A 13,957-nucleotide genomic window follows, 5' to 3' on the forward strand; every position below is an offset into this window, starting at 1 on the left:
TACATGTTGGCCCGCAGCAAACCTTTATCAGTGGCTGCGTTTGGAAGAGAAGACTTGAGTAATGCTGACGTCGTGCCCTCATCACTACAGCTCCCAATTTTGCAGTTTGGTGCGCTGACACAGAATGATAAACATTTTCACAATCAACTTTGAGGTTCAAAGTATGTCCCTTGATAAGCAGGCAGATAAGCAAAGTTTGTGCAGTGGAAAGAAACCTCTGACCTTCATGCTAACGCATCACCACAAACCACAAACAACAAGCATAATAATAGGGTATGACTTTATTTTCACAAGATAAATATACAAAACAAAAGTGCTGCAGAGTATGAGGAACCAGAGTATAAATAAACCCTCTTGTTAAAATGGAGAAGAAACTGAAAACATTATCCCGAGGGTGACGCTGCTCTGTTATAGGTGGAGGTCTGGCTTCTTCCAGTTCGCCCGCGTGATGTCTACACTCAAAGAAGGAAACACCAAAACAAGCCAAAGCCCTCAACAAGTCAACGCTGAGCTACGAGCGTTCAAAACAAAAAATGGGAAGCAGTCTCCTGATATCTTGTTAACACATTCTGACGCTGTTGTACATTTTATTTTAAAACGGCTCCTAATCTAAATCGTCCTCCAGTTCATTTCCTGCGTAACCAAAAAGCAAATGTGTGGTTTGCAAGGCAAATTAGGAGTTCAGCACATCTGATGTGACTACTCTCCTGAAACCATTCAGGGTGGAACGGAGACAGATGGGGGACGATCGTGTTATTTTGAAACACAGAAGCGTACGAAAATATCTCAATGCCACTAAAAATCAAAAGCTCAGCCTTAAAAACCACAAAAGAGATCTGGCTACAGAGACGCAGATAATAAATGTAAACCTGAGGCCCTGCTGTTCACAGACAGCATAGAAGTTGGCTGGAACAGGACAAAAGAATCTCAGGCTCTGCTGGCAGGAAGAGCAACGGAAAATTCCTCTCTCGCCTTCTAAACAACAGACTGTCCATCAGGCACTGGCGGGGAAGCACCTATGCAAGCATCTGCATTCCAAATAAGGCGTTTAAAGCAAAAAAAGTCTGAATACAGGCATGAGAAAAAATCCAAAATAACTCCTGAATAAAAATAAAATAGGAAAATATCACCCTGAAACAAAGATTGTCCTTTGTTGTTTGCAGTGTTACACAAATGAAGATTGGAAAATCTGACAAAGGAAGGAGTTCAGTGGGGTAGTGTTTCCAAAGTCTATTGTCAACTGATATTTCCTTTCCTATCACTTCCAAAGAATTTAAACCCTTTCTGACCCCCACCCAAACCCCATATAATCAATACAACTACTCTTTAAAACTCATCATTTTGTAAAAGGTGTTTTTGTTTTTTTATAAATCTTCAACCTGAAAGCCCGTGATTCAACAAAGGGGATGAAAAGGGGACGGAAGAAGGGTGAAGGTAAAATGAGATTCCAGCGGGGAATAACAGAGGAAGATGGATCGAAAAGGGAAGGTGAGCCAGAGAGAGACGCCCGTGCCTTCTCAGGTGCTGCTTCTTCTGCTGTGTGTTTGTGTGTACTTATTTATAGAGCAGACGGGGGAAGGTTGGTAAATCAATAGGCTCATTAAGTCCTCCCAGTAGGAACAGTTTAATAGAAACACACACAGCTCTCGTTGTCGCCATCTTTGAAGTTGTCTGTTTCCACGCAGCCCCGTCGCCTCTCCTGCAGCAGCTTTTAGTTTCGTAGAGCCGCCAACCTGGAAGAAAAATATGATTAAGGTTAAAGGTCTTTGTAACATATAGAAGCCTTAAAAACATGTTTCCCTGTGAGTGTTTCAGCACTCGCACCATTGACAGGGAAAAACCTACAGATATACTATAAGTAATGCTGGAATGCACAATTATTTTCATTGTGCATTGCAGGTCAAAGGTCACTCATTATTTCACCGTAACACTTTTAAATATCATTTCTGCTTGGCAAACGTTTCCCAGCATATTTTTTATCATATCCAGTCAGAAAGTTCTGAGACTTCTGAGACTTCTGCTGTGAACAAACAGAGAGTGAAACAATTAGCTGCGTCCAACAGGTGCCTGCAGTAACTCGTGTAACCACCACCAGGTGTGCTTTTATGATTTGCACAGTACAGCATGGAGGAAGGTTCTGGGTGTGAATTGACCCGTCAGTTGAGGCCTCTCTGTGTGGAGATGATGATGTTCCAGTCACAGGATCCTGAATATTAAAGTGAATGGCTGTGCGTGCAATGTGATGGGCTGGTGGGCAATGCAGAACTGGATAAGTGGGTAAAATAATGGTTGCATACAAAAATAAATATTGACCAGGAATAAAACATGAGAAGTTACACACTTGTAAAGAAATTATAAAGATTGTGTTTTTTTATTATTACAGTTTCATCTTCTCATTGTTATGTTCATGTGCCGTTCCTTGTTTATGAAGTGGTGTGACGAAGTTTGTCCAAAAGAGCAAAGTGAAGTCATTTGATTCCAGCACTAGCAGGAAATTAATCTAACATCAGAAAACATTTTCTTTAAAATTGACCTTAAATTCTGGAAATTTATGATTTTTTCTTAGAACATTAAACCTAACATTGTGTTAAAGCTGATAAAATGAGCGTTAGCACTTGTAAAACACTTAATTTTTTTTTCCAGAAACAATTACTTGGATGATACCACAATCAAACATTAAATCAACTCTCACTAACAAGATGCACAAACAGTGTTTCATCCTGGCTGCACGTTTTCCTGCCAGAAACCTGTCGCTCACAGGACGACAGCAACACCTTTATATGTTTATAACACCTACTTAATGCCTGGCTGGTGTGTGAAACTATTCCTGTTGTGTCCTAATCATGCTGTCTCGGAATAACTTGATGTCAGATACAAGGACTGCCACAACAGCATGTGTGTATATATGTGTGTATGTATATATATATATATATATATATATGTGTGTGGAATGTACATCGTGCTCTGTTGTAAACACAGAAGCGCGGGATCGTGTGTAACTTGTTAAGTTTTTGCCAGAGTATGAAAACCAGGTGAGGAGGGGGAGGATTCAGTGAGTAAGGGAAACGTGGAGGACACTTTGAAGTTTCTTCTTATCAGAAGTTATAACACAGCTGCAGGGGCTGAAATAAGACACATGTAATGTCTTTTTTTAATTTACGCCAGACTCAAACAGGTGTTGCACAGCTCCATACCCAGCTCCTGCCCAAATATGGTTCTAATTTGTTGTATAATGCTAGGATTTGTTCCAGACGCATCAGGTGTGTGGGTTAATGGGAGAATGCATGGGTTAGGAGAAACTGGCAAGCCAGCAAACTGTCTGCAGATGACTGACACCATTTTGTCACAGAATATAAAAAGAGCTAAAATGGTGCTATCACAGTGCAGAGGAAATACTGCAAAAAGATATTTGCACCATGTTTGTTGTTTACGTTTAATAAGCAGTCATTGCTGTGGTGTTTTTTGGTATTTAAACAGATAATTGTTTGAGGTTTGTACATAGAGCCATAGCTACTGGGGACATGTTTAACTTATAGAATCTGGTTCCTACCGTCGAGACAGCTGGTCCTCCTTCTCCTGGCTCCGTGAGCTCTCTGCGCCCACTGAGGTAGCCCCGGCAGGCAGCTGGTTGAGCTGGTCCATCACCTCCAGGCCGTTCTGTTCTGCTATTTGGTGGATCAGGTCATCCACCTGCTCCTGAGGCGTGGTCAGCGTCATTGCTGAGCTCATGGAATCCTCCATGACCTGGCGTGCAAAAAAAGAGGTGAGGAGAGAACAAAGGGAATGTGAGGTCAGAGAGTGCAAAGCTGGGTTTGACTTATTACATCCTTTAGCGCTACTGTGGAATTTTAAAAAGCATGAAAAAGTGCTCTACAAACAAAGAGTGAAGGCACTCACTGAGGTGTGGACATCGAGGTTCTGGACTTGGCTTTCAAACTTATCCATGACTGCAGAGACCTTCTGGAGATCCATGGAGTTCAGAGCTTTGTCCAGGGCCTTGGTGACCTGACCCATGCTTTTGGTCACCTGTTGGAAAGTAAAGAAAAGGCATTTGTAACATACGTCTCATACACACTTTGTGATATGAAAATAGTTGATCTAGAATCTTTCATTTCAACATAGAAAAATATGTCTTTGATTCAAACTGTTGAGCTGACTGAACACTGTAACTTACGCCTTTCATGGTAACAGCAGTCTGGACTTTAGAGGCCACGGCATCGACTCGAGACGCCATGCGCAGCCAGTTAAGGCCTTCGTTCTTTTTCCTGATGGCATTCTCCGCGTAAACTCTGGCACATTCCACATTTTTCTGTTGCAAAGCCTGTTGATGAGACAAAGATGCTGTTAACACTCTTCACCTTCAGAATAATCCTTTGTTTATGTGCACAGACAGGGTGGATACATCCTAGGACTGATACACAGAACATCACTACGTAAATTTTACTGTAGACACTCCACATACAAGCGACAAATGAACTAGAACAATTATAGGAATTACAGCCATAAATGTAACTAAACAATTGTTTACTAAAAATACACTTAGCTTTGCAAGTTTGGCTCAGTGTTAGCACAGCATAGACGCTGCAGGTTCAATAATATCAAAGACATAATCAGCAATAACCTTGCATCTTTACTGTGTATTCCTGTGTTCTTCCTCATACACCATAACTAACAACTCAATAAATTAGCATTTGTTTTTCTTTGGAATGTCAATTCACACCAATGTCTGTTAAAAGTCCAAATGTTTATGATGTTACTGTGATCCTGGTTGTATAATTATGAAATGTATAATAAACAGCAGCCAGTAGCGTCTCTGTTGTGATTAGAGTGACCCAACCTTACACGTGATCCACCTCATTTAAAACACAAATAATTTACAGCAGAACAGATTGCATGAAGTTGGCAATAATCATATTTCTTTCAGCAGTGATAACAGGAAACAGCGGCAGCATCAAAGAGCAAACTTCCATCTTTCCTCATTTCAAATGCATGTCAGCTTTTCAACAAAGCAAAGCAGGAGGGAAACCTGTCATGACTGAACAGGGAAATATTTCTGACGTGTCAGATAATAAAAGCTCTGTCATGTCAGAACCCCGTTGCTCGTGTTGCAAGAGAATGCGTTTGAATAGCACTTCTGTATTCTCTACGGCAAACATACATTCTAATTGGGACAGACCTGCCCAATACCTAAAACTAGCTGAGCTAGTGTTGTACTGCCACCTGCTGGTTTATGTGAGCCACTTCAAGTGTCAGCAGACTGGTAAAATGATCAGCATAACTACACCACGATCATTGAATTGTAAGATTGTGTTTCTGTTTCTTCCAGTTTCAGTTTAGTTTCACTGAGTTTTCTTGACTGAGTCCGAGGTTTCTTTTTGTTGGATTCTTATTAGATTCGGGGTGTTGTTAGGGAGTAAAAAGTACTCATTAGGTCAGGTAGTTAGTAGTAGTTAGTAAGTGTTGAATGTTATTTTATTCAGTTCAATATCATTTGTATTTACATTTATTAACTGCATGTATTTACATTGACTAATAATCAGAAGAACCTACAATATGTTTACTTTTTATTTTTTTCCCTTGACTCTTGTCTTTAGGTCTATAGTTAAATTAAACTCACTTGACATTTTCAGTTATTGCTTAGTTTAAGTTTAATAATAATGGCCTCAATACTGAGTCACAAAATAAAATAACTAATAAATATTTCAAAAAGGTAAAAAAAAAAAAAAAAAAAGCTTTTTATACTTTCATACTTTTCATTGGATCCCGTCATCACTGTCTGCCAGCTGTTTTACCACCTGAGCAAAAAGCTACGAACTACAGTTCCTTTTGCTGGGTCACCCATCAATCAAAGCAGTTTCACTTAAATTGAACCACTGGAAATGGCAGCAAATAACTTGGTCTCTGTCTTCAGTAATTAGTGAGGATTTCACTTGTGCAGAAATTGATATTAAATTCATGGATTTTGAGTAAGTTCTCACAAACATTGTGGTAAAAATCTAGGAGAGTAACGAGTTTAGAAACACACAAATCAGTTCATCTGACACTAAAAGTGACTGATCACATAGTTCTTAACTCACACATTTGATGCAAACGCTAACTAAAGCGCTGATTCTTTACCAGAAGATTTTTGTTTATTGCATGAAAAGTCGCTGGATATTTGCTGCATGAATAGGCCGCTGTACACAGGTTGCTAAAAAGAGCTTGGTGAGTATTTTCTTGATCATTCGCATTTTTGTTAAGTGCTAATGATGTCCAGTTAAAATAAATAAAAATAAATCTCCTCCATGGAGTAGTCTTTCTACTCACTGACTCATCATCTTCCATTTACTACAACACACAGCCACACCCAAAGCTTATTAGCAGACGCTACTGCACAACTGCACAGATCACAAAGCACAAAGCATTATGTCACAAGCATTACCTCATATCATGTCAAAAAAGAAAGCAGAAAAATGCAGATAGGCTCCCTTAATGTTGATGATAACAGACTGGATGTTTTACATTGCTCACATCTGCTAAACATAGAGCTGATGACGAAGAGATGGTGTTTCTGATTATCATACTTCAAATCTAACATTAAAACAGGCTCCTGTTTGTTTTGTCTGTGCTATCCAAATTTCCACTTACACTGACATTGTTGTCTGCTGGAAGTCACTTGCTATTGAAAGGGAGTTCTTCATCACCACCCTTACCAAGTGGTGCTCACAGGCAATAATCTGACTGCTGGGTTCTCCCTCTAATACTGTATAGGGTTTACTTTACAATACAATAAAGCACCTTATGATGACTTAGTCAGAACTAGTAAACAGATGCCAATAAAAGTAAAGAGCAGACATACAGACATTTCATTTTGTCTGTATTAGAATGATGACTTGTGTGGAGCAAGAAAGATGTATACAGTGTACTGTGGGACCATTTGGCCCTTACGTCACCCCAGCTGATTGGCCTGCTCACCTTCTTGACCTTTGCCTGCTCTTTTTCAGAATCCTTCTCTGCCTTCTTGGCCAGCCTCTCCAGCTGCTTGGAAGTGAACTGTGATCCACAGAGAAAAAATTTGAATACATTAATAAATATCCCACTTTAAGTTATCTGTTGTCTGATATAGGTTTAAGATTTTCACTGGAACATACCTTTAACTGAAAGAGTGTTTCTGTGAAGAGATGGTGAGAGACAGAGTCAGACATTTGGAGTGTATATAACATAAACTGTCACATAGACTATATGGACAAACGTGCTGGGCACCTTATTACACATTACATCTACAGGAGCTGCTTGCAGTTCCCAAAACAGTTTATGTGCTAATGTTAATGCCAGAGGGACACTGGAGATAGTTATTTAGTTAGCAGAGCGTTGACGACTTTTACATCAATGGGCCACAGCCCTCTGCAAACCCATTATTTATGTGGTCTGCCACTGAGTTGTTGTGATTCCTAAACTTCAATTTTACATAAACAACACTTCAAGCAGATCGTGGAATATCTAAGAGAGAAGAAATTTCACAAAATGGCATTGTGTTAAAGTACGCACTCGAATTCAGTGAGCTATTTAGAACGATCACGTTGGGCAGTTTCTGTCTCTGGCTTAGCACCACAAAAGGTATTGTGCTTATCATATATTATATAAATTATCATATGTTCACATTAAACAAGATCAAAGTTTTAAATAAGTGTAAGTATATGTCCACTATGAACCAAAAGCTCAGGCTTCATATTGCTTTAATTAAACACTCAAATTCAGGCAGTTTTTTTTCCGACCTTTGGATCTGTATGATGTCATCGAGAACAGCCTGCAGCTTTATTTAATCGATGTCACATAATAAATCATATTAAGTATAGTAAGTATCAAGTATAACAAGTCTACTTTAACAACACTGATAATGTAGAAAACAACGGACGGTTGTAGATACCGGAAATACATTTATATATTTATATTTAAGTTCATTTTTTCCCAAATCAAGCCAACTGAACCAAATGTCTGAGTTATATTTATATCTGTAAGAACTGGTACATGCATAAATATAAGTTAAAGAAACACATTTTTAGCGTTTAAGCAGGCAAGAGGGAGCTCTTGTGTTTTTTTTTTTTTTTTTTTTTTTCTTTAATAGCGATGACTTGTATCTAACAGGACCGGGGGAGAACGATGAAATGTGTCTCCGTCTGTCAAAGTTGTTCCAATCAAATTCTGGCTGCTGTATCACATTCCTACTGTAGAAGTCACTGCTAAGAAAAGACTCTGGCACAGCCCAATAAAACCAAAGGCCCATTTAATAACGAGTCCGTAAACTCAGTGGACGTCAAATGTGATAAACGGAAAAAACCCCAACAAAAAACAGGTCAGGACAGCTAACCCGGCTAACCACACACCCAAGCTAAAGCGCTAATTTTAGCTATCTAACGTAGTCTGGCGCTTTGGCTAAAATAAAGAACCAAAGGCTACTCAGACAGACAATTCAGAAGTTAACACACGACATACCATCCATGTCCAAGCGAAGATGATACCAGGAGATGACTAAGAAGTTATTTGTAGCGCCTTTACAAGGTAGTCCTGAGTTGTTTTGGTAACACCGTGGCTCTTCCTGGTTCAACAGTAGTCACGTGATTCGAATTCTTCTTCTTCTCCTTCCTCGCCCATTCTTCGAAGGTGGCATCTTGCCTCAAGTGAAATACTGCCACCTATTATCATAACTAGATACAGCAAACTGCATGGCATAGAGCAAAGGTTTTTAGCCACGCTTTTTCACTCATTTTCACTTCAGTTCTTGTACGTGAAGATCTTCATATTATATATTTTATATATTTTTATATAATATATATAAAAATATATTAACACTGACCTGTGAGTCATTCAGTCATAAAAATGCACCTGACTCAAGAGATGAATCATTGTTGTCACATATCAGATAACTTAGCAAAGAACCAATTTCAAAGAACAAAATCTATCTACAATCTATCTATCTATCTACATATTTCAAAAGTATATGGCTATATGTTTTATCAAATGTATTCTCTCCAATAAACAACAACAAAACAAATAGTTTAAGGTAGTGGATACAAAGCTAAAAGAAATTTAAAATACAGTTGAAATGGGTAATAGTACAGTGGAAATCAGTTTTCCTAACAAGTTATGGATAGGTGAAATAGCTATCTAGAAGTTGATAAATAAAAAATAAATAAATAGCAGACAAATGGTGGCTAAGCTCAAAGTCAAAGATGAACATTTGAAATTAAAAGATAAAAATAACTGAGAAAACTAATGATAATTATGTATTGTATCACCCCTAATTTTCTTTATATTTTTCTACAGTGATATTCAATGGTGATCACCTGTTTCTGCAGCACAGGGATGTGTTTTCTTTTGAAAGAGGTCCCCAAGTTGGCACATAAGGACTCAGTTGACTACAGTTTCAAATTGCAGATAATCAAGACACGAAGAACTGCAGAGTCAAAGCCTGAAGCTGTTTTGCACATCTGTCAAGCTCACAGGCACGTCTCTGTTTGTTTTCAATAGCGGGGAAAGGTGGAGAAGGAGCCCTGTGTTAATGAGTGGATGGAGAAGCTTCCAGCCAGAGGAGAGCTGCTGGTGAAGAAGAAAGAATTTATGAAGAAGAAAATTGACCACCTAGAGTTTTTTGCCAAGAAAAACAGCACAATAAACAGAAGAGGTGAGCTATTTTACAGAAAAATATATTTCTTTAAATAAAGAAAGAAAAGAAATGGGTAGGCAAGCAATAAAACATCAGTCTTAGCTAGCTAAAAGCTAATTAGCTAGTTATTAAACTAACTATCGTTAGCCAACAACCTGCCACACAACCATGAAACAAGAACTAAAACTGGTTATACATTTATTTTGACTTGTTAAAAGTAATGTAAAAGAAGATGAACGTAGTAAAAAAAGTACTGGAAAGGTTCAAATGAATTACATGTTTGTGCAGATACCTCAACACATATACTTGAGTCACACTCTCTACTCTTTCTAGTCCCTGTCAGTACTATTGCTGTCTTGCTGCAACATTTTGGCTCAACTGCTTTTCAGGGAGTTTTTAGGACATCCCGAATTACAGTAGTCCAGCCTAGAATTAATAAATGCATGAACTAGTTTTTCATCATCAGGATGCAGGATGTTGGAGATATTGTGCAAATGTTAGAAAGCAGTCCTACATATGTGTTGCATTGAAAGACATATCCTGGTCAAAAATGACTCCAAGATTACTCAAAGTGTTAGTGGAGGCCAAGAGTTAGTGTCTGTGCTATTGGCCTATAATTAGTTAAGACTGCTGGGTTTGGCTTTTAAAATAATGGTTTAACTACTGCCAGCTTGAAGGTCTGTAGTACATAGCTGATTATTAGAGCTAGGTTCATCATATTTAAGATTGAAGCATTAATTAATGGTAGGACTTCTTTGAGCAAAATGTTTATGAACCATAGATCCATCTATTAACTTAACCTCACAGTTTTACAGTCTCTATTTTGGGGGGTTTTCTGTTTAAAAAAATACTGAAAAAGCAAAGTTAAATCTATTCCTGCTCATGTGCTGTTTTTGTTTCACCGTGCTCTCCTACCAGCGGCTCTGCAGGCGCTAAGAAGAAGGAAGTTCTACAAGAAACACATCAATTACATTGACTGTGCTTTAAAAGCCATGAGAGCCATTTACGAACACATGTGAGGAGAAACACTACAGGAACGTGTGAAATAACGCCATGTATGAATGAGAAAGAAGTCTGTCATGGCCTTTGAATGCTGAGTACTAAGATAATTTAAAAAACCAAAGAAACTGTCTGCTGGCTGTTGGAGAGAAATCATTAACAAGGTGAGTGACCTGATGAAGGATATTACAGAGGAGGAGGATGAGACTGGAGGCATGCTAGAAAGCCTCTGCACACCTGTGGGCTTTGAAGGGGAATTTAATGAGGTAAGAATGATCTTAATTTTTTGAAGACTTCTGCGATTGCACTGATTCTGTGTACCAGAGTTGTCACTTGTTGTGTGCCTGTTGCTGTGTCTGTATGTTTTTTCTCAGGATGAGCTGCTGGCAGAGCTGGAGAAACTGGAAAAGAATGTGGACGAAAACCTCTTTGAGGCGGATGAAGCAGAGGACGGGAACCCTTGTCCCAAAGTGCTGACCACTACTTTGCCTTCCCATCGTGGTAAGACTTGTCGGGAGAGCTTTGACTTTATTCTTGCAGTTGGCTGTGGTGTCTGTGAATTCATGGAGGTTGTGCAGGGATTTCTTTTCTTCCCCAAAGCCAAGATGAACAAAAATAACACAAACCTGTCAGGAAAGGTGTTTTACCTCAAACTCAAACTGTGGATGTTTCAGGCGAATAGATGAATGTGTTGACCACTACTGTCTGCAGGGTTTTGCAGAGAAATCATCACCAAGGTCAATGACCCGATCAAGGACATTATTGAGGAACAGGACGTGACCGAAGACTTGCTAGACAGCCTCTACACAGCTGTGAGATTTGAAGTGGAATTTAATGAGGTAAGGATGATTTTAATGTTTTTGGGAGCTTTTGTTTTTGCAGTGATTCTTGGTTTGTCTGATATCTAGAGTCTGCTTACATTATTGGCATTTGCCTGATGTGGCTCAGTGTGATTTGCTAAATCATTATTATTTTTAAGTCAGGTTTTCCGCTTCTGTGACACTTCTTGACACTTGCTGAGCTGCTGTGTGCCTATTGCTGTCTCTCTCTCTCTGTCTATCTCAGGATGAGCTGCTGGAAGAGCTGGAGAAGCTCCAAAAGAATCTGGATGAAAGCTTCAATGATTCGGATGGAGAAGAAGATGGGGTCCTTTGTCCCAAAGTGTTGACCACTGGATCACATTCCCATCCTGGCAAGAATTCTCAGGAGAGCTTTTTTCATGATTCCTGCAGTTTGCTGTGGTGTCTACAAATTCACGCAGGTTGCTCAGGGTTTTGTTTTGTTTTTTCTTCCTCAAAGTCAACACGGACGAAGAAAACATTGAAGATGATTTAGAGTATCTTCGGCGTTGGGCGACTGCACCTCGTGAACGCACCATCAGTTACAACATTTAGGAGACAGAGACTTCAGAATTCATATTGTAAAATTAAGTATTATGAACACATCCTTATAGTACCATCATTAGTACAACACTACTGGCTTGATAACTAATTGATGTTATGACTTTGATGTTATCTGAACTCACTGAAACTAAGCTACTTTTGCTTTCTTTAAACACAAAAAAAAACTCACCAGTAGCTCCCAGCACATAAGTGTTGCATGTGTTTGCTGTCTTTGAGTCTCACCCTGTTACCTCTGTTACCTGTTGTGTTCTCTTCTTCGAAGACTGTTTCAAAAATAAAACACTTCACCAATGGGGAGGGTTTTTTTTCCACAGGCCCTTAAAAAGATCTTAAGACAATGGAAAATTAAGCTCAAGGAGGCTAACAGTCCTTTAGATGTTAATGAAAAGCAAATTAAATTTGCCTATGGTTTAAGACTTAAAAACATTATAGCCAATAGCATTAATTTTTACCCCTCAGGCATAATAGGCTGATGGTGTACTGTCATCACCCAAGTTTGCGAATGCAATAACTCAAGAACAAAACGATGTAGGAGTTTCAAAGTCATCTACTAAAAACCTTGGACGAGGTCGAATCCCGGCGACCTTGACCTCAAGGTCAGAGGTCAAGCTTTCTGAATGCGATAAATCGAGAACAAGGCAAAGTTGGATTTTGGAATCGATACTATAGGTGTATCTACGAGGATGACTGCCAGTATTTTCAAAATCTTACTGGCTTGATTTGTTTATATCCTTTTATCGCATCAATGTATTGATTGGAAGATTCACTCAAAACATGGAGGTAGCCTCCAAGACAAAATTAAGCCAATACAGAAATGCCTAAAAACCTCTATCTGCAGGCCACCAGATGGCGATAGTTGCAGTCTGCAAAAAGTCTTCCGAGTATATAGAAATCTACGAAAAAACAGGTTTCAGTCTTGACATCTGTAAACATTTTCCTGCTGAATTTATAATGTCATACAGTCATTTTGGCTGTTGTGGATAAAAACTTAAGACCGTTTTGTTAGTCTTGGTCTTACCATGTTTCCAAATATAGGCTTATCTGTGGTTTGAAAACACACAGTGATTGGTTAATAAGTTGCCTGTCAGACTCACCCTTCTTCGTTTCATGTGGGTTTTTTGTAACAAACATGGCAACAGGAGAAATGCCCAACTTGAGGCTTTAAAAAAAGGGCTTTAGAAACCAATCATGTCCATCTATCATACGGTCTACGCTAATAGCATAATTGGGCTGTCTTCTCCTGGTCCATTAGCGGCTTCACAGTAATATTTAATACAGTAGATTCTAGCACAACACAACCAATGTCGATGTCCACATTATTTTCCTGTTTGGTTCAGAAAGGGAAAGTGGGGTGCTGGGTTAAGAAGGCGACCCACATGTATCCAAAGGCCACAGCAAAGGTCTGGGTTTGAGTCTGTCCTTGGAAGAGCCCATTTCCCACCTGCTCTCCTTCTTGTGTACGCTACTGTATACAATAAATAAAGATAATAGAGCCATGATAGTGCGCAATAGACCTTGATCAAAAGTAGTATAGCAGCACTATAGTTAAACATATAAAAATAATAATAATAATAATAATAATAATAATAATAAAGAATTTCAAGATAAAAGGTTGTCGTGCAAAGTTGGTGTTGCCATAAACTAGCAGAAAAAAATGGATCAAAGCGGCATCTTCCATTTTCTTGTTGAGTATTTTTTTTATCAAAGTGCTAGTACTGGCTTGTTCATAACAGCCTAAATTAAATGCACAATTTTGTCATTGTTTATTATAATTAAATAAGAGTTTATAAGCCTTAATCCTGTGCTCCCTTTAAACCCAGCCCTCCTTACTGCTGCTCTGAGCCGGTGCACAGGATTAGTGTCACTCAACCAGACAGAGGGAATGACGGAGAAGAAAAGAAGCTGATTAGCC

General features: G+C 38.9%; 2 protein-coding genes across 2 annotated transcripts; one reads left to right on the plus strand and one right to left on the minus strand.

Moving 5' to 3' along the window:
• Window positions 1-266: 266 nt before the first annotated feature.
• Window positions 267-8,605, minus strand: chmp1a (charged multivesicular body protein 1A). The gene is made up of 7 exons (XM_084936328.1): window positions 8,473-8,605; window positions 7,131-7,150; window positions 6,955-7,032; window positions 4,175-4,321; window positions 3,898-4,026; window positions 3,551-3,744; window positions 267-1,733 (listed from the first exon to the last, which is right to left on the minus strand). The coding sequence occupies exons 1-7, from the start codon at window positions 8,477-8,479 to the stop codon at window positions 1,712-1,714; spliced, it is 597 nt and encodes a 198-aa protein (XP_084792454.1). The 5' UTR covers window positions 8,480-8,605; the 3' UTR covers window positions 267-1,711.
• Window positions 8,606-9,082: 477 nt separating this feature from the next.
• LOC146384368 (charged multivesicular body protein 4b-like) lies at window positions 9,083-12,320 on the plus strand. The gene is made up of 9 exons (XM_084932483.1): window positions 9,083-9,086; window positions 9,304-9,371; window positions 9,508-9,661; window positions 10,562-10,658; window positions 10,791-10,908; window positions 11,017-11,143; window positions 11,354-11,481; window positions 11,708-11,834; window positions 11,942-12,320. The coding sequence occupies exons 1-9, from the start codon at window positions 9,083-9,085 to the stop codon at window positions 12,034-12,036; spliced, it is 918 nt and encodes a 305-aa protein (XP_084788609.1). The 3' UTR covers window positions 12,037-12,320.
• Window positions 12,321-13,957: the final 1,637 nt, after the last annotated feature.

Source organism: Perissodus microlepis, chromosome 7 (assembly GCF_051167445.1).
Source record: "Perissodus microlepis isolate ML-2025 ecotype Zambia chromosome 7, ASM5116744v1, whole genome shotgun sequence".
NCBI classification, from domain to species: Eukaryota; Metazoa; Chordata; class Actinopteri; order Cichliformes; family Cichlidae; genus Perissodus; species Perissodus microlepis.